Source organism: Labeo rohita, chromosome 25 (assembly GCF_022985175.1).
Source record: "Labeo rohita strain BAU-BD-2019 chromosome 25, IGBB_LRoh.1.0, whole genome shotgun sequence".
Classification (NCBI taxonomy): Eukaryota; Metazoa; Chordata; class Actinopteri; order Cypriniformes; family Cyprinidae; genus Labeo; species Labeo rohita.
Window position 1 is genome coordinate 14,146,095 of NC_066893.1, and position 26,504 is coordinate 14,172,598.

General features: G+C 33.8%; 3 protein-coding genes across 3 annotated transcripts; 2 read left to right on the forward strand and 1 right to left on the reverse strand.

Moving 5' to 3' along the window:
* Positions 1-5: 5 nt before the first annotated feature.
* armc10 (armadillo repeat containing 10) lies at positions 6-5,715 on the reverse strand. Its single transcript, XM_051100342.1, has 6 exons — positions 5,435-5,715; positions 5,111-5,256; positions 4,846-4,980; positions 2,732-2,908; positions 2,586-2,657; positions 6-674 (listed from the first exon to the last, which is right to left on the reverse strand). The coding sequence occupies exons 1-6, from the start codon at positions 5,679-5,681 to the stop codon at positions 423-425; spliced, it is 1,029 nt and encodes a 342-aa protein (XP_050956299.1). The 5' UTR covers positions 5,682-5,715; the 3' UTR covers positions 6-422.
* An 89-nt stretch (positions 5,716-5,804) lies between these two features.
* On the forward strand, positions 5,805-13,781 carry fbxl13 (F-box and leucine-rich repeat protein 13). The gene is made up of 22 exons (XM_051100341.1): positions 5,805-5,900; positions 6,138-6,256; positions 6,441-6,544; positions 6,655-6,742; positions 7,435-7,502; positions 7,595-7,749; positions 8,350-8,459; positions 8,542-8,640; positions 9,002-9,097; positions 9,183-9,318; positions 9,411-9,463; positions 9,559-9,659; positions 9,770-9,899; positions 11,001-11,099; positions 11,216-11,336; positions 11,414-11,576; positions 11,877-11,996; positions 12,080-12,206; positions 12,298-12,381; positions 12,496-12,630; positions 12,779-12,942; positions 13,125-13,781. The coding sequence occupies exons 2-22, from the start codon at positions 6,179-6,181 to the stop codon at positions 13,201-13,203; spliced, it is 2,310 nt and encodes a 769-aa protein (XP_050956298.1). The 5' UTR covers positions 5,805-5,900; positions 6,138-6,178; the 3' UTR covers positions 13,204-13,781.
* A 4,505-nt stretch (positions 13,782-18,286) lies between these two features.
* LOC127156229 (transmembrane protease serine 9) lies at positions 18,287-26,251 on the forward strand. Its single transcript, XM_051098978.1, has 12 exons — positions 18,287-18,368; positions 18,574-18,594; positions 18,722-18,890; positions 19,000-19,411; positions 19,576-19,760; positions 19,982-19,990; positions 24,082-24,140; positions 24,710-24,730; positions 24,864-25,032; positions 25,112-25,380; positions 25,459-25,604; positions 25,683-26,251. Exons 1-12 carry the CDS (start codon positions 18,320-18,322, stop codon positions 26,025-26,027), a joined length of 1,854 nt encoding a protein of 617 aa, XP_050954935.1. The 5' UTR covers positions 18,287-18,319; the 3' UTR covers positions 26,028-26,251.
* Positions 26,252-26,504: the final 253 nt, after the last annotated feature.

A 26,504-nucleotide genomic window follows, 5' to 3' on the forward strand; every position in this document is an offset into this window, starting at 1 on the left:
ATTATGCAGCACTGAAGAAACACTTATTTTTCAAGGCATTACGATTTCTAAACACGTGCAGAGATGTTACAAGAGTGCGTTCCACCACTAGTCTGGATATCCAAAGCACTTAGTGTGGTCAGAAAAAATATTTGCATTCACTTGGCAAGAAAACGTTTGGCAGTGGAGATGTTCTCGAAGTTTCTCAAATGTTCAAATGTCTATATGTGAACAAACGTCACTCAAAACACCTGAGAGTGTCACTTCTTGAGAGGATACCAACAGCCTACCAAGTGGACCACCTGCTACCGGTAGATTTCACCACTGCTCCACTAAAAAATTAAAGCTAGGTTGTTAGTGCAGAGCCCTAACTTTTAAGTAGGTAAACAAGCTTCGACACATTGAAGAACGGGTATATTTGGTAAAAAATGTTCTGAAGGAGGTTATGTGAGGAGTCTGGCCACCTGTGACTTCACCTCCTCCTCTGGATGGGACAGTAGCAGGGGCAGTTTACGGTGCAGCTGAGAGGAGCTGTCTAGAAGAACACAGTACAGAGAGTCCTGCCTCCTCCTCAGAGCTTCAGCCACCTGTGCGGAGGGTCTCCACGCACGTAGATTACCCACAAAACACAACAGGCGGAGAAGAACAGACGTGCTCGTGCAGCCGTCAAACAGCAAAATCAGGGACGCTGGAGCCTGTGAACAGATTTACGAAGGTAAATGGAGTTTGTGGCAATATATAAAAGATCTTAAAACTAAGAGAAGAATTAAATTAGGGATGTACAGTGAATCAAAATAAAACCAGAATCCCAACATGGCTTAGTGCAGTTATTGAATCACATGTGATTTTAATAAATATGAGTTTTTCATAAATAATACATAAAATTAAGCCATAACTTATAGGGCTTCACAACTTGGCCAAAATATCATTTTGTATCATTTTATCATTTTATATTTTAATATTTTATATCAGCATATAATAATTGTTCATCAGCATAAAATAAACAAAACAAAATGTAAAATAAAACACAAATAAAAATAAATAAATAAACAAATAAATAAAACAAACCAAAACAAAATACGTCGAAAAATAAAATAAATTATAAAATAAAATAATAACAAAACAAAATAAAACAAAACAAAATAGAACAAAAAAGTTAATACATGATAAAATAAAACAAAACAAAATAAAACAAAAGATAAAAAATAAGAAATAAAATGAGATACAAAATACAACAAAAGAAAAAAGATATAAATAAAACAAACCAAAATAAAGCAAAACAAAATAAAATATAAAATATAACAAAACACAACAAACCAAAATATAAAATAAAACCAAATACAACAAAATAAAATATAAAATAAAAACAAATACAAAACAAAACAAAATCATGAAAAAATACAACAAAACAAAATACAATATAAATAATAAAAAATAAAAAAATACAACAACAAAAATATATATATATAGTAAAATAAAATACAACAAAAAAAAAACAACAAAAAATAAAATAAAATATAATAAAACAAAATAAAACAAAATAAAACAAATCAAAACAAAATACAACAAAAAAACAAAATATAAAATAAATTAAAATGAAATAAAACAAAATATTACAAAACAAAATAAAATAATAAAATAAAACAAATTAAAATAAACCAAAACAAAATACAACAAACAAAACATAAAATACAAAATAAAATAATAAACCAAAACAAAATACAACAAAATAACACAAAACAAAATATAACAAAACACAAAACTAAACTAAAACAAAATGAAATAATAAAACTAAACAAACGTACTTTTCCCTAAATGCTAAGTTTTATTTAACAGGAACATTTTATTTTGTTTAATATATAATTTAATAATAATTAAAATGCATAAATAAAATAAATGATTTCATTTAATTGTACTTTACATTATTTTATTTTAATGTTGACTATAATTTTTGGGCAAACTGTAAAGCCCTACATATAAGCACAGCACCCCCACAGCCTTTTTTTTTTTTTTTTAAATAGTCATATTTTAGATTTCAACTGCAATTTTTATGTAAAGACAAATCATAATAACATTCTTTCCCCAAATTGTACACATTATTATCAATATTATTATATTTTCCTAAATACTAAATTGCTTTACTTTATTTCACAGTAAAATATTGTAATAGTAATATTTCTTATTTTGCTTATTATTTTTTCTAGAATAATTGTAAAATAATAACAATAATAATAATAATTATTATTATTATAATTATAATTATAATAATATTTTACATGTTATTTTACTGTCATGTTGATGTACACATTTTTGGCCAAATTGTTAACATTTTTTTATTTGAAGAAAAATCACAATAATACTCTCTCCCAAAACTGTGCAGCACTAAACTAAATCATGACCACAGAGTTGCCTTAAAATAGATATCAGCGTCAACAGCAGGCAATGAGAAAAACTAGGACACCTAGAAACCAAGGCGATTATTTATAGACTCATCTATTTATAAGCATATTGTGGTGGTATGACAGAATAGTCACTGAAACCAGCCACACTGGATCTCACCACAAAAAAAGTGAAAGCATTACAGCATAAAAGACGTTCTTGTTCACCTGAGCTTGCACAATATCGTCCATCAGATCTGGATTGGAGGACAGATTTACTAGGACCTTCAGGACTTGGATCTGCAGGAACAGATTAAATCTTCAGTACATCTGATAGTATAAATATATAAATCAATATGTTACTCCAAAATCACCTGTAGGACTTCATTGCTCACTACGAGCAACGATAGGAGGAGGGTGATGGAATTCTTCATCAGGTGCTGGTGATTGTCCGTCACTGACAGATTAGTGAGCAATCTGAGCGCTGCCAGCTGAAGGTCAGAGTTCACCGGTGACATCTCAATCATCTGCATCACCGACGGGACATATATCTGAACAACAACAGAAGCATGTGTAACCATAGTATCCATGAGAAAACTAAAGAAAACCAGTATTAAAATTGGTGTTATTTTAGTATTATTTATATATTATTAGAGTATTTTCTTAACATGTTAAATTAGCCCTTTTATATTTTATTGTTTTAATTTATATTTAATTTAATCAAATGTTTGCTTCTTTAATTTTTATAGTTTTAATTTTCATTTTAAATGTACTTTTGTCATTTTTGTTTGTTTTTTCTTTACAGTTTTATTTTTTTATTTCAGTTCCTGATTTAGTCATTTTAGTAATTTAATAATTACTATTTATTTTAATAATATTTAAATTGTATTTTATTTCAGTTTCATTTCAATTACTAAAAATAGTTTAGGTTAACAACGCTGATCTGAAACCAGGGTATTATAGTTTATTATAGTTAATTAAAACTAAAACCAAAAAAAAAAAAAAAAAAAAAAAAAAAATATATATATATATAAATATAAATATATATATATATTTAACTAAAATAAAATTATATATATATATATATATATATATATATTTAAAAAAAAATAATTTGTTTAGTTTAACTTTAAGTATTATAATAATAAAAAACTCAATAACTCCATGTTAATACACTAACAGTCAAAAGTTTTTGAACAGTATGTTTTTTAATGTTTTTTTTAGAAATCCTCTTTTGCTCACCAAGCCTGCATTTCTTTGATCCAAAATACAGCAACAGCAGTAATATTATGACATATGTTTTACGATTTAAAATAACTGCTTTCTATTTGAATATATTTTAAAATATAATTTATTCCTGTGATCAAAGCTACATTTTCAGCATCATTACTCCAGTCTTCAGTGTCACATGATCCTTCAGAAAATCATTCTAATATGCTGATTTGTTGTTCAAAAAACACATTTTTACTACTACTATTATTATTATTATTATTATCAATAAGAAAGTATAAAAATTAATTTTATTTAGCAAGGATGCTTTAGTGATGATAAAGACATTTATGTTACAAAAGATTTCTATTTCAGATAAATGCTGTTCTTCTGAACTTTCTGTTCATCAAAGAAACCAGCTGTTTTCCACATAATAATAATAAAATAATAAATGTTTGAACAGCAAATCAGCATATTAGAATGATTTCTGAAGGATCATGTGACACTGAAGACTGAAGTAATGATGCTAAAATATCAGCTTTGATCTCAGGAATAAATTACATTTTAAAACACTGAAATAGAAAACAGTTTCTGTAAATAGCAAAAATATTAAAAATAAAAATAGCGTAAAAAAATAATAGTGTAAATAAACAAAAAATACCTATCTATATAAAATATCTATATACAGTCTATAATCTATATACACTACCGTTCAAAAGTTTGGGGTCAGTAAGACTTGTAATAGTCTTTAAAGAAGTCTCTTATGCTCATCAAGGCTGCATTTATTTGATTAAAAATATAGAAAAAAACAGTAATATTGCAAAATGTTTTTACAATATAAAATAATGTTGTTTATTTTAACATACTTTAAAATAGAATTTATTCCTGTGATGAAAAGCTGAATTTTTATCAGCTGTTACTCCAGTCTTAAGTGTCACATGATCCTTCAGAAATCATTCTAATATGCGGATTTATTATTAGAATGATCAATGTTGGATAATATCAACAGTTGTGCTGCCAAATATTTTTTTAAAAAAATTTTTTTTTTTTTTTTTACAGGATTCTTTCATGAATAACAAGTACAGTGTTTATTCAAAATATAAATATTTTATAACAATGTAAATTATTTATTATGAACTTTTAATAAACTTTTAATTATTAACTTAATACATCCTTGGTGAATAAAAGTATTAATTTCTTAAAAAAAAAAAAAAAAAAAAAAAAAAAAAAAATCAAAAACAATACTTTGCGCTTCTCTAAAAAGTAAATAACGCAATACCTTCAGCTGTTCTTGATTGCGGATATTCATGCTTAAGTTGTTCAGAGCATTTAGCGTCTGAACCCGAACCTCAGCTGAAGGGTCTGACAGGAAGCCTGCTATGATGTGAAGACCTCCAAATTCTCGCAGAAGATCCTATTGAAGAAAAGCGAAAAAATATTGTAAATATGACACATCATCTGCATCTGTTTACTCTTCTTTATTAGTCAAAATGCCTTAAAGTAAGCCTAATACGTAATGTCTACAAGACAGAACATCAGATGACCTGGTTTACAGTGAACGCAGCAGCATTTCCTAACGTTACGAGAACTTTCCTCCTCTCTTCTGGGTTTGGGCTGCTCTGTAGAAGGGAGAGGAGCATACTCAGATGTCGAGGCTCCAGGCTGGCAGCAGATTTTGAGTGAATATCACCTTATGAGAAGACAAAAACACAAAGAAAGGCTTGTATGAAGGAGACATTCTTTTGTTTCTAAATCAAGAACATGTGACTTTAATCACAGTAATACTTACGACTGAAAAACAACCCACATACAACTCTCAGCAAGCTAGACTTCACTTACATCCTGAAAACCATTTGAATGTCACTCACTTGATTCATTATCAGCAGAAGGATCCAGATTATCACTCTTACTGACAACTTTAAATCCAGACACTTTGGACATCAAGCTCCCAGGCTGAATAGTGACTCTTTTAGCAGACTTTTTCCTGTTGACTTCTCCATCTCCTGCGCGACCAAAGACTAGTTTATAAATGCCGTACGAGGCTCCGGCTCCTGCTACTATCCCCAAAAGAGCCTTCAGGCTGCCGAGCCGGGCTACGACATTGTCATCTCCCATTCTGGGACAGGCGCAGGTTTCACAAAAGCATGTTAACACACGGTCCTTGTCCGGCAGGATAAAAACAAACGCAGACAGTTCCTGATCATACTCGTCACTGATTGTTTTTTTCTTCAGTTTCCTCTGCACGTTGCCGCCTATTGCATCAGTGGACGACCAGAACGTTTCACGGTGTGACGTGTTGCGTTCACAAACGAGTTTGGTGATTTTGAACCAATGGTATTTCTAGTTTTACTGAACAAATAAAAATGTGATTTAGAAATATTATTTGTTTACTTAAACGAATTCGTTTTATCAGTCCATCTGTCTACGCACACGGTTATTTTTTTAATATTACGTATGTATTTTTGCTAATAATTCCTCTGACCAACCACATGCTTAGGTTACCAAGCGACATGAAGTGTAAATATTGACAGGAACTGCAAGTGTATTAAATTTTTGTTGCTTTGACTCCAGGAAATCGTTAAACTACCGCTTAACTTGGAGCTATCGTTTTTATGATGACTTCTTTCCAAGATTCAGATCCAATAATAAGAGACTATTTGATTAAACATTCACTTCCTCAGATTTACAAGGTGAATTATGTTTGTTGTCTAATGATCTCATTAATGAATAATCCAGTCAAGGAAGTAGTATTTTATTGTTACTGTAAATGTTGTATTTTGTAACATAAATTCATTTTTTAGATTTAGAAAAATAATGCTACATTTTAAAGATTTTTATTTATTTATTTTATTATTTATTTTGCATTTAAACAAGGCTTTACTTGCTGGATTATGTGTCTCATGCCCTGAAGATCCTTTGCACTTTATAGAGGAGAAGATCCTATTGATTCTAGAGGATCAGGATTTTGAGATCTGCTGGTATGTGTGTTTCTGTATCATTTTTGACATGTACGGCTGTATAATGTAAAATCAAGCAGGTTTAATGCAATAAATAACATCTCTAAAATGTCAGTTGTTTCTGAATTTAGGCACACCTTTATTGACAAAGACAAACAAATCTCTTCATTGGCTGGAGGCATTGTGTATGATATTTTTGGAAATCCAGAAGACAGCCTGGTAAGACTTTCTTTATATGGGACCCTGGACCACAAAACCAGTCTTAAATAGCACCGGTATATTTGTAGCATTAGCCAAAACTACATTGTATGGGTCAAAATTATCGATTTTTCTTTTTTGCCAAAAATCATTAGAATATTAAGTAAAGATCATGTTCCATGAAGATGTTTTGTAAATTTCCTACCGAAAATATATCAAAACTTAATTTTTGATTAGTAATATGCAGCGCTAAGAATTAATTTGCACAGTCTGAAAGCTGAATGAACAAGCTTTCTATTGATGTATGGTTTGTTAGGATAGGACAATATTTGGTCAAGATACAACTATTTAAAAATTTGGAATCTAAATATTGAGAAAATTACCTGTTGTCTAAATGTAGCTCTTACTAATGCATATTACTAATCAAAAATTAAGTTTTGATATATTTACGGTAGGAATTTTACTAAATATCTTCATGAAACATGATCTTTACTTAATTTCCTAATGATATTTGGCATAAAAGAAAAATCAATAATTTTGACCCATACAATGTATTTTTGGCTATTGCTATAGATATACCCCAGCGACTTAAGACTGGTTTTGTGGTCCAGGGTCACATTTATACAGCTTTCAGATTGACACTTATGAGTGGTTTTGTGGTCCAGGGTCACATATCCATCTGCTTAAACTCCCTTTTTTTTTCCCTCTCACAGTGTCTGTCACATTTGTTGGAGAAAGCTTACTCATGTTATCGCACCAGCCTGACCAAAATGTGTTTCAGGTGAGTGCCAAAGCAATAGACTGTAGTATAAAAGAGTCACAACAACAAAGAAAACCTACCAACTAGGTTAATGACTGTCTTCTCATGTTAAGGGGTTGGAAGAGTTATATTTCAAAGAAGAAAATGAAGGCTGCCAGACTCGTAGAGAGAATGGAAGAGGCTGAGATGTATCACAAACAGAGACGGATAAAACTGGCTTTTATCAAGTGGACAGCATGGGTTCAGTTTCACAAACAGAGGCAGAATGGTATAATCAGCTGTTATGATTTAAATATTACATCAGGTGAAAATACACTACCAGTGAAAAGTTTTTGTACAGTTTGAACAGCTGAGTAGATTTTTTTCAGGTTTCTTTGATGAATAGACAGTTCAGAAGAACAGCATTTATCTGAAATAGAAATCTTTTGTAACATTGTAAATGTCTGTATCATCACTTTTGATCAATTTAAAGCGTCCTTGCTATATCAAAGTATTCATTTCTAACAAAAAATATGTCTTTACATCTTTCTATTCAGCAAAGAATCCTGAAAAAAATGTGCATGTTTCTTGAACAAATCAGCAAATTAGAATGATTTCTGAAGGATCATGTGACACTGAACAGTGGAGTAATGATGCTTAAAATTTAGCTTTGATCACAGGAATATATTACATTTTAAAATATACTGAAAGAGAAAATAGTTGTTTTAAATAGTAAAAATATTTCAGAATTTCACCTCTTTTTTTTGCTGTAATTCAGATCAAATACATGCAGGCTTGGTGAGGAGAAGTGATTTCGTCAAAAAACAAAATCTTACTGTTCAAAAACTTTTGACTGGTAGTGTATAAAGCCATTTTATATTTTATCCAGATGCTCTGAGAAAACTTCAAAAAGTCCAGGATTCTGTTCACTGCAGAAACACCATCACGGCTTGGCGTCGTGTTGTGCAGGACGCTAAAAGAGCAAAGGAATACTTTAAGGTAGATTCTCGGATTAAAAACTATAAGTCAAACACAAACGCATTGAACTAATGATGTTTATTGATGTTGTATGTCTGTGCAGAGGCTAGAGAGAGATATACAAGAAAACCAGAACTCAGAGATACCACTAGGCGATGGACAGGACAGACTCTCACTGCTGCCTAACAAGCTGTCTCTTAAGGTATCACTTAAAGCGATAGTTCACCCAAAAATGAACATTTTGTCTTTGTGTACTCACCCTCATGTCGTTCCAAACCTGTATGAGTATCTTTCTTTTGTTGAACATACAAGAATACATTTTAAAGAATGCTGGTAATCAGACAGCTGGTCCACATTGAATTCCATAGTATTTCTTTCCATACTATGGAAGTAAATGGGGACCAACAACTGTTTGGTTCTTCAAAATATCTCCTAAATAAAGGTGAGTAAATGACAAAAAAAAATCTCATTTATGGGTGTACTATTCCTTTAACCTATAATGTTGGCATTAAATAACTGGTAATAAGTCAAGTCAACTGATTTTAATAAACAATTTGCTGCAGATCTTCCAAAGCCTAGGTGTGCGTGATCTGCTGAAATGTGCTCAGGTGTGTCATTCTTGGAAAGCAATTACTCAAAACAGCTCACTGTGGACTGAGGTCAGTGCAGCTCACTTAAAAACTCTTAAATTCAGCTTTTATCATGCTATATAGACAGTATAACCTGTAAGATGTATTTCCGCAGATTGATTTCTCCCCTGAGGCCAGTTGGATCACAGATCAGACTGTGGAGAGAATACTACGAGTGCATCGTGTTTATGTGATCTGTGTGAACTTGTGCGGTTGCACCCTGGTGCAGGAGTCGAGTTTTGGACGCATCAGTAAATTTACATTAATAAGTCTTTAAAATTCAGACATTTTCGATGCAATCAATGATATGAAAATTATCCTGCCTGTGTTGTTTTGGTCAAAGGTCAATGCAGAAATCTTCAAGAACTTGATCTCAGTGAATGCCCACATCTTAATGCAAGTAGAATTCAAACACACTGTGTTTAGGTTTTGCTGCTTTTATAAAGAAAAAATTAATCTAATACCTATTTTGTTTGTAAACACACTGACAGGATGAAAATATGAAGATGATTTTAGAGGGATGTCGCTCTCTCCTCCATCTTAATCTGGCCTTTACTCATATTACTAATGCCACAATAAGAGTCCTGTCAAGGTACAAAAACATGTTCTTACATGTTTCTCAGTTCCTCATACTGTACACAATTCCTCACACTGTATATTTTTATTTTATTATATTTTTTGCCATTGATTGTTGTTTTAAAGATGCTGTCTGATGCTGCGGTCTTTGAGTCTCGCATACTGCACAAGGTTCTCTGATAAAGGCCTGCAGTATCTGATCACAGGAAAAGGCTGTCACAGACTCACTTATCTGGACCTTTCCGGTTGTTCTCAGGTGTTGACATGTATAAGACATGAAAACTAGTAATACTAGCTAATATTTTATCTAATGTGTAGATAGTTATATTAATATACAATATATTAAAATAGTACTTCCATACTATAAATCCAAAAATAGTAGTTGGTACTGTAATTGCAAAATGTTAATTATTTGACAAAAATAAGAGGGATTATACAAAATGCATGTTATTTTTAAGATATTTCACATAAAAGTTGTTTACATATAGTCCACAAGAAAAAATAGTAGCTGAACTTATAAAAATTACCCTGTTCAAAAGTTTACATACACTTGGTTCTTAATACTGTGTTGTTACCTGAATGATCCACAGCTGCTTTTTTTTTTGTGATAGTTGTTCATAAGTCCCTTGTTTGTCCTGAACAGTTAAACTGCCTGCTGTTCTTCAGAAAAATCCTTCAGGTCCCACAAATTCTCTTTGGTTTTTCAACATTTTTGTGTATTTGAACACTTTTCAACAATGACTGTATGATTTTGAGATCCATCTTTTCACACTGAAGACATCTGAGGGACTCATAGGCAACTATTACAGAAGCTTCAAATGCTCACTGATGCTTCAGATGGAAAAACTGATACATTAAGGGTTGGGGGTCAGGGTATAGACCGCCACCACCGAGCATTTGAACCTTCTGTAATAGTTGCATATGAGTCCCTCAGCTGTCCTCAGTGTGAAAAGATGGATCACAAAATCATACAGTCATTGCTAAAAAAAATACACAAAAAAACAAAGAATTTGTGGGACCTGAAGGATTTTTTTGAAGGTCAGTGGGCAGTTTAACTGTTCAGGACAAACAAGGGACTACTATGACTTAAAAAAAAACAGCTGTGGATCATTCAGGTAACATCACAGAATTAAGAATCAAGTGTATGTAAACTTTTGAATGGGGTCATTTTATAAATTTAATTATTATTTTCTATTGTAGACTATATAAATGTCTTTTATGTGAAATATCTTATTCAGGTCAGTACTAAATAAACAATATCATGCATTTTGTATAATCCCTCTTATTTTGGTAAAATAACATTTTGCTGATTCAGCAAAGGTGTATGTGAACATTTTACCTCTTTTCTACTGTAAAGATATCTATGGATGGATTTACATATGTCGCTAAAGCTTGCAGCTCACTGCAACAGATTGTGTTAGATGATCTACCCACCTTGACTGACACCTGTGTGCAGGTACATGTGTTATTATATGTATTATATACATTAACATCTATTAGACACTAAAACTTAGTGTCTACTATATCTCTATTATTAGTTGATTGGTGATGGTGGTTTGTCTTTGCTGCAAGGTCTTAGTGTCTAGATGTCGAGTGCTGACTGTGATTTCCATATTGGACTCACCGTATCTCTCTGACGTGGCTTTCAAAACAATTGCTGACGTGATCAGCCTTACCAAGATCCAAATACAAGGTTTGTTATTAATGTGCTTAAATCATGTGGCATGGCTAGAAAGGCCAAATTATTAAAACAGAAACTGTGCGTTTCAGGTAATAACCGAATGACGGACAGCAGCTTGAAGGCCCTGTGCCGTAGCTCTCTGACGCTCAGCGAGGTCCAAATATCTGACTGCCCTCGCATGACTGATGCCAGCTTGAAGTCTTTAGGGAGCCTGACAAAACTGTGCAACTTAAATATCTCAGGCTGTATCAAGTAAGAGAAGACCAACATGAATATATAGAAAAAAATTGTCATATTCAAATATACTATATATATCAAATATACTGTTTAAATAAAATAAATAAAAATTATAACAAAAAAATTTAACAAAAAAGTAAACAGATTTGGGGTGACACTCCCAAAAATAAACAAAAAAATTAAACGTGTATGAAAAAAAAAAACCTGAACAAATGTGCAGGAAATATGAAAATCACAGTGCTTTTTTGCACATTTTTTGTTCATATTTGTTCATTAGTTGCATATAATTTGTGATTTTTAATTTACCTGATCTAGGGTGACTGATATGGGAATCCATTACATCTCTGAAGGTCCATCTTCTGTACAACTGCGAGAGCTCGATCTTTCCTACTGCCCAAAACTTACTGACCTGTCCCTGAAGAGAATAACTCAGAAGTGAAAACATTTAACAATTACACATACGTTTTACATAAAATTCTTCATATACAGAGATTGTATGAATATACTTTTTTTCCCAGATGTAGCAGTCTGACCCACCTGAGTGTGTGTTTCTGTGAGAACCTGACGGATAATGGATTTGAGTGTCTGAACAGTTGTACTTCTCTCAACTCTCTGGACATCACAGGCTGCAAAATACATGATAAAGTACTGTACACTTAGTATTACACATATAATAATTTTACAGCTGTAGTTAATACTGTTATTACATTAAATTTAATATTTAAATCTTTCACAGGGACTAGCCGCCTTGGGAACTAACCACAGTCTGAGAAAACTGACTGCAACTGAGTGTGTTTTTATAACAGATAATGGAATAAAGGTTTGGTTTACCTTTTTTATCACTTCATTGTGCATAAATTTCTGACTTGCAATGTATTTGCCATCTGATTACTCTTTTTGGAAAAGTTTGTGATGGTCTTTTTGTCTTGTGCAGATGTTTTGCCGACAATGTCATCATCTGGAGCTTTTGGATGTGTGTCAGTGTGTGTGTCTGACTGATCGTGCGATCAAAGCCCTCTCCTTCTTCTGCAGGACCATTGCCACAGTCAGAATAGCTGGATGCCCTAAAGTACTTCCTTAATACAGTAATCTTAAAAGAATAGACATTTTAGGGTTTATTTATTAAGACATATTTCAAGGTCATTAATCAAATAAGCATATATAATAATATATAAAAATATTCACATATTAGCTGACACTATATTTTGTTTCTCCAGATGACAGATACAGCAGTGAAGTACCTGACAAGGATTGGTCACCTCTTGAAGGAGCTGGATGTGAGTGGCTGTCCTCTTCTAACTGACCGCACCCCTTCTTTTCTACTGTGCAGCTGTCTGCAGCTGCGGTCCATCAGCATGCTCTACTGCAAGAACATCTCCAAGTATGATTCAGTGTGCCATTTCCCTTACACTTACTAATGAGGTCTTTAGTTTGAGTTAGTGGCAACGCAAATACACTAACACAGTGCATATTGATATTCATGTTGGAGATACTGTAGATATAGTTTCATATGGTTAATCAGAGATATGTAAGTGAAGTGTTGATTTGTACCTTGCTTCTCAGACAGGCTGCTCTGAAACTGCAGCGCCGCGTGCAACACTGGAAACACAGTAATGATGACGCCCCCTATAGTCTAGACTAGTTACTACAGCTAAACCAGATCTAGACCAGCTGGAGAAACAAAGACAGGAGGATGAAGACAGCGCAAACTGACATTACCAGTCATTACTTACATATTATACAATTGATTACATTTGATAAGAAATCACTTTTTGGGAATATAAGACTAAATCTTTAGTTACTTATACTGTAAAGTGTACTCAAGGGACTGTCAGACTACATAAGACAAAAAAGGTTCGCAATCACTGTTTCAAACCAAAGTTTTGTCAAGTTTTTGCCAATGAATTGGATATTTTGTACTTTCTTACTATTGTTTGGGTATTTTTATATGACAAAGAAATACTAGATACTGCGGGACCTTAATGAAACGTGTACATTGCATTTTCATAACAAATCATAAAAATAAATCAGGTAAAAATAACAATGTCCACAGTTCACTAAATACATTTAAAGTTGCCTTATATTCTAAACTCAGGTAAGTATATTTCTATATTCTGTTAGGTCTTATTAAGATGTTAATGTTAATGTAAGCTTTAAAATGAATGAACGCTTGAATTCACTACATCCACTAGGTGGCCTCAGAAAACTTCCAAAGTTAAATCATTCAACAATGAAAAGGTAAAATTCCATATGCAAAATATTTCCAGCCAATTGTTTTCTTTGATGTTTTGTATGATTTAAAAATACAATTGGTCTTTTTGGTTGTGATGAATGCTAACTTACCAACTGACAACCTAGGCTCAGACCAGATGTTTTATTCAGTCATCTTCAGGTTATCGGTTTCTGGGAAGCATCCACACACCATTACGAACAGGAGCGCTCCCAGCAACCATACGGTAGCAGGTTTTCCATGGTACCTGCCCTCCATGATGTATTCAGGGGGGAAGATACTCTGCTGTGCCTAAAGGAAAGACATTTTGTCTCATAAGCAAGTTTAAAAACAATTGGATTAACTTGTCAGTAGAATCTTGAAATAGGTGTGATGCATAATCATACACAATCATAATCATACACAGATTCTCTCAGCAGATCCCCACACCTGAAGTCGATCAGCTTGACTTCAAGCATTTCTGGGTTTATCAGCAGGTTGTCCAGCTTGATGTCTCTGTGAAATGCTTCACATGACAGTCTTCACCATGTCCTCACTAAAGGTGTCTCCGGTATGCTCCATACCATCCATCAGATCTTCACAGAGTGAGGGATGTTCCAAGACCATAATGCAGTGGTCAAGCTGGTCCTGCCAGTCCAGCTGACAAATGATCTCATATTTCATATTTCATATTTAAAACTGAAAAAACTGAGCATAGCCAATGTGGATGTATTCCATGTTCTTTGGCTTAATTTTCACTGCCACCTGATGAACAAAAATTGCAATCCCACTTTAATGGGTGAAGGTGCTGCACTAAACAGAGGACATAATACGCACTGAGATGGCTTAAATGGAGTAAGATTATTATCAGTTATTACATTTAGTTAGATAAAATGATTTGCTAGCTAAATATTGTAAGTAAAATAACTTAGACTGCGCCGTATCTTCCCTGACGGAGCACTCTACCGATATCATACGCGCTCAAAATGTAGCTTCGTCTATTGAGAGAAAAAAAAATAGCTGACATGAAATTTCAAGCAGTGACAGCGGTGTATGTGTATGTTTTGTGTAAACGCACCCTCATGTCCTCTCCATTGTTGTCAGCTGGACTGAGACTGACTGGACTTAGTTGGACTTCAGATTAAATGGTTTGAACCTGCTGCTGATTTCCAGGCGGAAGATATCAAGACCATTGGAAATAGCTTGGTCCTCCACCTGCTTCTTAAATCTCTCCTTTCTCAGCCTCTTTCTCTCCGGCATCGCATTTCCCTCACCAGCACTGACGGACTGATGATCGTAGCCTACTCTACTACCGCGTCGGTGCTGAATGTTGGGGGTTTACTTTGATGAGAGTCTCACTACAACTGAACGCTCTTTTCCTACTGCTTCTTTCATTGATAGCATTTGATATTAATCAAAGTATTTATTTAATGCCAGTATACGTTATATTTCTTTTATGTGAAACGAAGAAAAAAGAACTATGCGCATTCATTTATTAAATCCACTCTGGAAAAAAACTAATTATAAGAGTCAAAAGTGGAAATCCTCTTTTCTTTACATTCCTGCCAAAAGAAAATAAAATTCCAGTGTCATATTTTTGTACAACAAAGGAAACACAATAAAACCTCTTAGGCTACAATAACGCGTGCATCAATAGCGGCTATGCAATACTCAGTTAACCAAAAGGTTGAACTGTATTAGGGCACATGTACATTTTTTAAGTCTCAGTTTGGGATGTAATTTGAAAAAAAAAAAAAAAAAAAAATGTAATTTGTAGTCGGAGTACAAAATAAATGAAAAGATGTATATATATGTATATGTTGTATATAACCATTCTCCACTCTGGCTACCTTTTAAGTTTTTTCTTTGATTACAGATTATTCCTGCTTACTTATAAGGCCTTAAATGGTCTAGCTGCCTTGTATTTAACCATGTTTCTACATTAACATTTATGTAGCCAAAGGGACTTACACAATCAAGTACATACAAGTATTAACATACATTCCATATTATCATTTGGTATGCATACTTCGGTTATACACAAATAACCAAAAATATTTTGGCCAGTTTAGCTAAAACCATTCAGCTGTGCACAGTTTCATTTATTTGTGATTTACAGACTTAACATCTGGAAGGGAGATGTTTACTCTGATACACACATTTGAAGAATGATTGTAGATCAATTGTAGGACAGTTTCTACACAACATTTTATAAATGAGGCCCCCAAAATCACATGTGAAATTAAGGTGTTCTGGGTTTCCCCTCTGGTAAAAGAGTTTCAAATGAGCTGGCATTGTGTGAACTTTGTTGTTGTGATGGCTCATATCTTTTTCTAACCAAATCTAGTCATCAGTTAATATTTAATTTGATGAGTTTTTATTTAATTATATATATATATATATATATATATATATTAACAGTTTCAGATTAGATTAACCAGTATGAAAATATAATTCTGCGTCTCTATCACAACTGACACATTTAAATATTCAGTTAACTATTCAAATAGTGTCAAATAGTAAAAAGAGCTTATGATATCTTTGTATGGTCTCCTGGTGATATACGTACACATTATATGTGATCTGAACTGAAACAATTGCTCTACGTCATCAGTAGGTTATTTTAAAAAATAGTTTTAATTTAATATATTGCTGAAGGTTTTGAGTGTTTAGGCACTGCAGAGACTATCATATAGTTTATATAACATATGTTTTATTTTTTTCCTTGGTACTCAAAGTTGCAGGGATGGATTATGAAGCAGAGGTGATCTGGGCACGGACTGATTTAAAGGCCCCCCTTGGTATAAATTGCTTTCTGGGGGGAGCGGTATTTCAGCTGGGCCCCCCTCTGGTTTAGTGCCCTGGGCATATAGTTTGTATCACGCAATTCTAAGGAAATAGTCAGAATTATGAGATAAAAATTCTCAGTAACCTTTTTTTTTTTTTTTTATTCAGTGGCTTCCATAAAAAAGGGCTTCCATATGCCTTAGCAACAAGCATATTTAAAACCAATATGATGTTTTTTTTCTTGTTTGTACTTGTGAAATAATACTTAAAAGGGTGTGACACTTGATAACGGAATTAGAATTTTTATTTATTTTTTAAATGTTGAAATTGTTGTAATGTATAGTCCATTAAAGATTTCTAGATTTGAAAGTGTATGTGTGTGTCAGTTTTATTTAATGATTTCTGCACTTTCTAATATATATATATATATATATATAATAGTGTTGTCAATTATGATTCATCATAACAATTAATTGTGATTAATCATATCCAAATTAAAAGTTTTTGTTTACATTGTACATGTGTGAGCACTGTGTATATTTATTATTATGTATATAAATACACACACATATTTATATTTAAGGTAAATATGTTATGTTTACATTTTAAATAAATGTATATATAATATTAATTATATGAATAAAAATACATAGATGTAAATACAGGTAAATACTTTCAAAATTTATGCTGTATGTGTGTATTTAAATATACCTAATAAATATACACAGCACACACATATATATTATGTGAACAAAAACTTTTATTTAGGATGCGATTAATCACGATTAATCATTTGACAGCACTAATATATAATTCTGAATACGGAAAAAATGAATAGTGGCTTTTGTAGTGTACTGGTAATGCATTTCAAATGAGCTGATATGCTATTGAAAATATACTTGAAGCACATTAAACTGAAGCTTCTTCAAGAAGTACTAAAGAGCATTTTAAATGAAAAGTAAAGAAGTACTATTAAATTACACTAAAAGTGGTTCCATTTTAACACTATTAAAATACATTGCAATTAGCTTAAAATTGATCTGAAGCATATCTCAAAGGACAGTTAACATACTTAAAGTTGTTCCAAATAAACACATTTAGTATGCACTTAGTGTAGTACAATTAAAATACAATAAGTGCACCAATAATGGTACAACTTAAGAGTATTTCTTTTTTTACCTGGGCATGCTTGCGCATAATAACAAAATCAATAAACTACACAAAACTTGAATGCTTTGTGTTTGATCATCCAAAACCATGATAGTCAGTTCCTACTTACATCCCAATAAAGTGTGTTTGCATATCAGGTGTGAATGAAAAGTAGACTCTCCACACTATACATATCACACATTTTCGTGATAATAGCAGTCAACTGCAATTTCATTCTTTGCTTGGCTCTTATCTCTACAGTGTGGTTTTGTGTATCTGCATAATTTATCATAGCCTGGCCTATTCAATCTTATATTTTAGACTTTTGAAAAGATTCAGCAGTAATGAAGTAAAGTAAAGAATAAGGTACTATACACAGTACATTTGTTGAATGAAACAACAGACATTCATTTTAAACCAGAAGTATCAAGAGTGTAAAGAATTTGAGGAATAAAAGATGATTATGGAAAATGAAAGAGGGGTGTGACAAATGACTAGGCAAATGAGTGATAAGAAGAGATATTGGAGAAGTTGTTATTAAAGGGATTGTGAGAGACACAGAGGACCAAATGAACTTAGACATCCATCCTGTCAGCGAAAAGAGAGAGTGAAGATGTGGAGGTTAACGTGTGTGACTTTGGTCCTGATCTTATGTGTCAAAGGTAAGATCTTAGTCTCATGAATAGAGGACCACTGTAAATCTGTACTTTGTGTAGGCTAGCTAGCATTGAAAATAGCAGAACAGTAAGGATGTATAAGAACTGTAATCCAAACTGCTGAATAAGAGGTTTAAATATTCTTCAAATTCAAACTAAGTCTTGATGCTTTCCATTAATAATCTGTTCCACACTTTCTCTTTCACTGCAGATTCACTTTCACAGCCAAATGGTAAAAGCCCCACTCTCTCTTTACGTGTTAATATGAAGTCACATAGTGACTGAATATGACTGCATATGTGATCTGGATGATGAACTTTGTGTGTCACTGTGAACAATCTCTCTCTCCCTCCTCACAGTTTGCGGACATGCCCGTTTAAACCCCCGTATTGTGGGTGGTGCAAATGCTGCTGCAGGGTCGTGGCCATGGATGGTCAGTCTGCACAACACAACTGGTCAGAAACATTTTTGCGGTGGTTCTCTCATCAACAAGGAATGGGTGCTGACAGCTGCTCACTGTGTCGATGGGTTAGACATCTCACACACACAGATCTTAATCCACTGGTCTTTTTTGATTAGTAGAATGTTCTTGCTATTTTTTAATTTTTTTCCTTTCTCATTTTCTCTCCCTATTCAGTAAAAGCGTGGCCACACTGCTTTTGTACTTGGGAAAGAGCACACAACAGGGAAATAATCCCAATGAAATCACCAGAACTGTCAACAACATCATTGCCCATCCCACCTACAATCGTAACGGCTATGATAATGACATCGCTCTACTGCATCTGTCCTCTCCAGTCACATTTAATGACTACATTCAACCTGTTTGTCTAGCAGCCCAGAACAGCAACTTTCCTTCTGGCACCAAAGGATGGGTCACAGGCTGGGGACAAATCGGAGTTGGAATCTTTTTACCTCCACCTGGGATTCTGCAAGAGGTTGAGGTTGAAGTGTACGATAATAATCGCTGCAATAATCGCTGTCGTGGAGCTATCACCAACAACATGATCTGTGCTGGTACACAACAAGGAGGCAGAGGGCCCTGGCGGGTACAACAACCAATGAGATCATTCTAAACAGGATGATTCTAACTCCTCTAAATGCACACACCTAAACACACTGCATGCCTGAATGTCCACTATGACTATTTGTTTATTGTCCAAGTGTAATGTACATCTCTTTTTTCTTCTCTATTATGTTACACTCTCTGTAGGGGGACTCTGGTGGTCCATTGGTGCATAAGAAGAGTTCACAGTGGGTTCAGTCTGGTGTCGTCAACTGGTCTGAAGGGTGTGCTCAGCCCGACATACCTGCTGTGTACGCCCGCGTGTCAGTGTATCAGCAATGGATCACAGGCCATACTGGCCAAAACCCGCCTGGATTTGTTGCTTTCATCTAAACCCAATGCTCTTCTGCCAGTCAAAGTAAAATTCTCCCCCTCACATGTCTACATATCCACACACATTTATACAGCTTTAACAACACACACTTCTTTGACTAATGCTCATTTATTTATGTATTTTGTGTGGATTAAACTTTGTCATGTGAGATGCAATGAGAAGTACAATACTGGCAATTTCACACAGACTCATCTCTTTTTCTCTCTGAACTTTTTACAGCAGGTTGAGGTACTGAATTTGGTTACACCGATATTTGGATCCTCATCAATGCCTTACCATTCATATTTGTCAAATGATGAAGTTTCTTCCTGTCTGTGAGATTCCGCTTCCAGTCGATGTTGCTCTGAAGACTCTTCAATGTTAGTTACCAGGGTCACTGCAAACAGCCTGCAACTATTTCTACTTTTTATTTTCTATATGATTTGCAAATATCAAATTTAGTTCTTAGAAAAAAAGTCTTAATTTGAGTTCTAAATGACAAGGAGAATGTTTAGTAGAAGAATGTTCACCTCATCTTGTCATATTGTTAACTAAGGATGTCTTCTGGCATCCCTCCACCACCCCAACTCATGAAATGTATCATAGAAAGTATGGATTGTACCTCTGTTGTCTGTGTCATAAATGAGATTATGCCATGGTCATCACAGCATGATAGAAAGAGTACTTCATTACGTTGCAAATATGTGTGTGTGTGTGTGTGTGTGTGTGTGTGTGTTTAATGAGAATAATAAAATAGTTTAGAACTGCACACTTGTGTCTTTTGTCTTGTAATCAAAAAGAAAATAAGAAAATAAAAGAAAATAAACAAAATGCTACTGCACTGAAATAGAGCGAAAGTTGTAACATGATCACACCCTTCTGCTGAATTTCAGGAATATAAAGTAAACATTTTTAGTTCTTTGGGGAAAATAAAACCAAAACCAAAATTTGTACATTAATCTATTAATGGAGTAAACAATGAGACTATTCAAATTCCAATAATATTACTGGGAAATATAAGATGTTGCTTACTCCTTGCAACTTTCACAGCTTTGTGAGGCTGATGTACCTTCTTTAGCACATATACTTGTATTCCCTCCTATACTTTACACTATTTGCCAACATAAAGCTTTCCATTTTAATATATCATTGTCCTTGACAGCAAAGAAAGCTGGCCTCAAATTCTTCAATTAATGCAACATCATGGTACTTTCTTGAGTTTGGTTGGAAAGTTCATTAGGACAGTCATTAGGTAACAGTTTGAGTTGTCTTGATCATCCGTCTCATCATCAGAAATCTCATAGACTAAACTGTGTGTGTGGCTCATATAGTTTATGACAAAAGAATACAATGAACCACTGGTACGTTTTATCCAAAACATGTGGCTCAATTTGCATCACAGTCACAGTTTTGAAAAAAAGTGCCTTGTTTAAGCAAGTAGCTGACAATGTCTATGCATTATCATAAACATCTGCCATATAAGAATAGCTGGGAGGGACTTTTTGGACTCACTTTGGTCTCACTGAAAAGTTGTGATAGTATTTTTAGTATTTTAGTATTTTTACTTTTCACTTTATACTCTCAGTTAATCTCAAAAAGTGATTAATCTTTATAGAAATGACTGTCATTCTGTGTGTCTATCTCAGCTGACTCTCAGAACTATTCAAATGCCCTGAACCATAAGGTAAAGTCATCACCCTTTTTGAGCACTGTGCACACCAGTGATTTGATCTTAAAAGCTGCAGTCTGTAAAAATGTGCCTCTTTGTCGCCATCTCTATTTGAAACCTGCAATTGCAATTATCTTCTTTGGGTTGTGCGTCAACATGGGTCCTTCTGCAGTGTTGGGAAGGTTACTTTGGAAATGTAATAGGTTACAGATTACAAGTTACTTGATTTAAAATGTAATAAGTAGTGTATCTTTTCAATTACTTTATTAATGTAACTTATTACTTTTAATTACTTTTTGATTACTTTTCTAAATTTCAAATATTTTCAACTGTTAATCATTTTGAAACATTTAAACCAGGTAGAGTTAACCTTACAGCAGCACTCAACACTGATAACTGTCACACTTTCAAAATCCTTCATCACTTGAATTAAGATTATAATAAGTAAGGAATAATATACATCTTTATTTTGCGATAACAACTGGCTGAATGTACATTATCTCACTTATTACACAGCTGCTTGATAGATTATTTAGATATTTTGTGGCAAAATTATTAGCAAACGGCAAGTTTAAACTAGACATTTTAGGGATACAGTGCAGTCTTACCAGTTTTCTTACACAACATTTCACCACATAAATAATTAAGTAGTAGTACTAGTTTGTTAGTTATCTTATAATCCATTACAATGTACAAAAAAAAAAAAAAAAAAAAAAAAAGGCAACAGCTGTGTTTGTATGAAACAATAGAGCAAGTCCACGATACCAGGATGACAGAATTAAGAAATTGTCTACATAATATTGAATTAAGCTTTAACATTTTATTAGCTAACCAAACACAAAGCTTCCGCCAAGAAAAATTATCAAGCATATAGCACTGACTTAAGTTGTCCCGAATGAGTCTGAGCTGTGTAATAATTAATTATTTTTTTTTATTGTGATAGGACAGTAGAGAGATGACAGGAAAGAGCTGGCAGGAGAAAGGGGGACAGTCAATGCAATTTAAAAGAAGTCAGTTAAATCTGTAAGTGGGGGTGGGTGTGTGAAAAAATTCAGATGTAATCCCCTTTGTAATCAATGGCATTTTTCAAAAGTAACTGTAATTTAATTACATATTTTTTTTTCTCAGTAACTGTAACTAATTACAATTACATTTATTTTGTAATTAAATTACATAATTCTGTTACATGTAACTATAGTTACTCCCCAACACTGGTCCTCAGCGGGGATGAATCTAATGTTTTGAGGAGTGTGTGTGGATATTCACTACGCATTCACATCGCAGAGCTAGACAAGACGAGGATTTGAGGTTAAAAAGTATATAAATTTTCCTCTTTTTTCAGAAAATAACCAATCGTTTTGCTAGATAAGACCCTTTTCATCGGCTGGGATCGTTTAGAGTCCTTTGAAGCTGCATTTAAACTGCATTTTGGAAGTTAGAAGTCCACAATATGGAGAAAAATCCTGAAATCAAATAGGACTTTTCACAGGAACTTAGCAGCTGAAGAAATTACAATGCATCGTGCTACCAGTGGTGAATTTAATATATTTTAAAATATGATTCATTCCTGATTTCAAAGCTGAATTTTTAGCATCATTACTCCAGTCACATGATCCTTCAGAAATCATTCTAATATTCTAATTTGCTGCTCAAAAAAGTATATATAGTGTATAATGATACAAAACCTTTTTATTTCAAATAAATGCTGATCTTTGGATCTTTATATTCATCAAAGAATCCTGAAAAAATGAACTGTTTTAAATATTGATAATAATAATAAAAAATGTTTCTTAAACAGCAAATTAGCATATTAGAATGATTTCTGAAGCATCATGTGACAATGAAGACTGGAGTAATGATGCTGAAAATTTAACTTTGATTACACGAATAAATTACATTTTAAAATATATTCAAATAGAAAGCAGTTATTTTAAATAGAAAAAATATTTCACAATACTACTGCTTTTGCTGTATTTTGAATCAAATAAATGCAGGCTTGGTGAGGAGAAGAGACTTCTTTAAAAAATATTAAAATTCTGTTCAAAAACTTTTGACTGGTAGGGTACAACCATGACGTAATGACATAAAGAAGAACGGCAGCATGCTTGTATTTCCCGGCAAAACCTACCACTCAAATTAGAAAACCTTATTACAAGCTTACTGTTGTGAATCAGGCTGAAGTAAGGAGGTAATTCTGATCACTGGCTGGTTATGTACTTGCAATTTACGGACTGCAGCATAAGTCTGTTTACCAAAGTGGCCGGGCCAGGCCCCCTCGACAGGCCCCGTCAACACTGAATACAGCAGACAGAACTAATTTAGTTTTATATATTTTTATTAATTTTGGGCAAAGAATAGCATTTCAAATTTAACTTTCAATTAAACTGCACAGGCTATGTTATGTCAAGCGTGCAGTAGAAACCACATGATTGTTGCCCCAGCTACGTGTATTTGCATAGCATAATGTTAACATGTAAATGAAAAGTAGGCGATATAAAAAATAACTGCTGTCCTTCCCATACTTGTCACTCACGGTTATGCTGACAAACTAAGTCTATCATTATAGAGAGAATGTGAAGAAATAAAAAAATATTATGGAAAATGGAGAGAGAATATGCAAAGCATTTACTAAAGGACAAAACTACCACAGACATGAATACTGCCGGTGAAGAAAAGGCACGATAACAATGTGGAGGTTTACATGTATGGCCCTGCTCCTATGCGTCAAAGGTAGGGTCTTCCATGTGTTTCAAACTGATTTGGTAAACGGTACATTGTCAAACAGATCTACTGTGTACGTCAGAGATTTCTCCACTTCCCTGCCTCTTTACTGCCATATGAAACAAAGACTAAAACGTCCATAAAAAAATGTATTTGCCTTTACACAATGATTCACATGCTCTTCGTGTTAATTTAGAGATTTTATAGATATAGAACTCGTTTAATTAACTATTTATTATGTTTTAATTAATAACTGAGCGCAAAAATGCACATAATTGAAGTATCAACATATAAATTACACACAGAAAGAACGACTAGATTTCATCTTCTTGATTTCAACTTTCTACATTATTAATTTATTTCACAATGGCACCGTATATACAGATAGATAGATAGATAGATAAATAGAATGTTTTATTAAAATAGATTTTTATCACTATACATTTTGGGTATCTCTCTGAAGTAACAAACCTGATTTGACCCCATCTTAGCTGATTACTCAATTCCTGAAATGTGTTAAATAATCAGGTAGTGTTCATGGGGCTTGTTGTAACCTTTACAATGTGTCTTTATTGCAGATTGTCTTTCTCATTTGCATGGTAAGAGCCCCTTTCTGTGGATGTTTAAAAAGAATGACACAAAAACGTAAAAGTGTTTTAACTTAGTTTAGTGTACACAGAAACCTTGTTTCTTGAGTGTAAAAATAAACAATTTCTCTCTCCTTTCTTTCAGTTTGTGGCCGTTCCCCTTTATACCCACGTGTTGTGGGCGGTGCGAATGCACATGAGGGGGCGTGGCCATGGATGATCAGTCTTCACAGCCCCAAATATAAGGGTCATTTTTGTGGAGGTTCCCTCATCAGCAGTGAATGGGTGTTATCTGCAGCTCACTGTTTCTCTAGGTTAGAACATAAACACGCATTTTATACAGATATTAAACACTGGCCTTTTAGTTCTTGTAATTGTGTTTTCTTCATTCAGTGTCGACATATCCAGCATCCTTGTGTACATGGGAAGGAGAACACAGCAGGGCGATCACTGGCATGAAATCAGTAGAAGCATCAGTACGCTCATTATTCACCCGTCCTACAACAGCGACACCTACAACAATGATATTGCTCTCCTGCATCTGTCTTCTGCAGTTAACTTTACCAACTATATTAGACCTGTGTGTTTAGCAGCAGAAAACAGCGACTTCCCTTCCGGCACCAGCAGCTGGATCACAGGCTGGGGACAAACTGCATTTGGAGGTAACACATGCACAGTCATACAAACACACACACACTTATGCTAATATCACAAAGTGATGATTTTGTTTGTGTGTCCAGTGACTTTGTCTTACCCAGGGACCCTGCAGGAGACTGTAGTTCCAGTGATAAATAATTCTGAATGTAATAACCTGCTGGGTGCCAACCTCATTACAGAAAACATGATGTGTGCTGGTTTACTGCAGGGAGGAAAAGACACCTGTCAGGTACAACAACCAATCAGAATATTACTACTCATCTAATAGTGCGTGTGTGCACACATCAGGAAGTTGCTTTCTTTGTAGGGGGACTCTGGTGGTCCAATGGTGAGTCAGCATTGTTCAGTGTGGGTTCAGTCTGGTATCATCAGTAGAGGTCATGACTGTGGTCAGCCTAGTGAACCTGGTGTGTACACCCGTGTGTCTCGGTATCAGCAATGGATCACCACCTCCATTGGTCAAAACCTCCCAGGGTTTGTCACCTTCAACCCCCTGATCTCATGCTCTTCTGCCAGCCAAGGTAAAACCAATATAGCCTTAAACATGTATACACATCAACCTACAGGATATTACAGATACATCACATTTGTTTTGTTACATGCATTTGCACTTTGTTATCTCTGCAGGTTGAGGTATAGCTGTATAAACTAGTCGCTTACCCATATTTCCATGAACTGCAATGCCAGTAACCAGTTCCACAGTAAAGACCTGCCGCAGAACTTCAACTCATGGATATGATTATCACAAACTGCACAAGTTCAACATTTGTTGAACAAGCACAGTTTTCTACAAGACTGACCATAGTAATTCAAAGGTTTAACTAATAAGAATAATTGTGAACAAAAATCAGCATTTTGTTAACAGTTTTCTCTCATCTCCTCACAGTTAAGCACTATTTTCACTTTTTCTTCTTTTTGCATATACAGTTGAGGTCAAAAGTTTACATACACCGTGCAGAATCTGCAAAATGTTAATTATTTTACCTAAATAAGAGGGATCATACAAAATGAATGTTATTCATTATGTAGTACTGACCTGAATCAGATATTTCACATAGACATTTACATATAGTCCACAAGAGGAAATAATAGTTGAATTTATAAAAGTGACCCTGTTCAAAAGTTTACA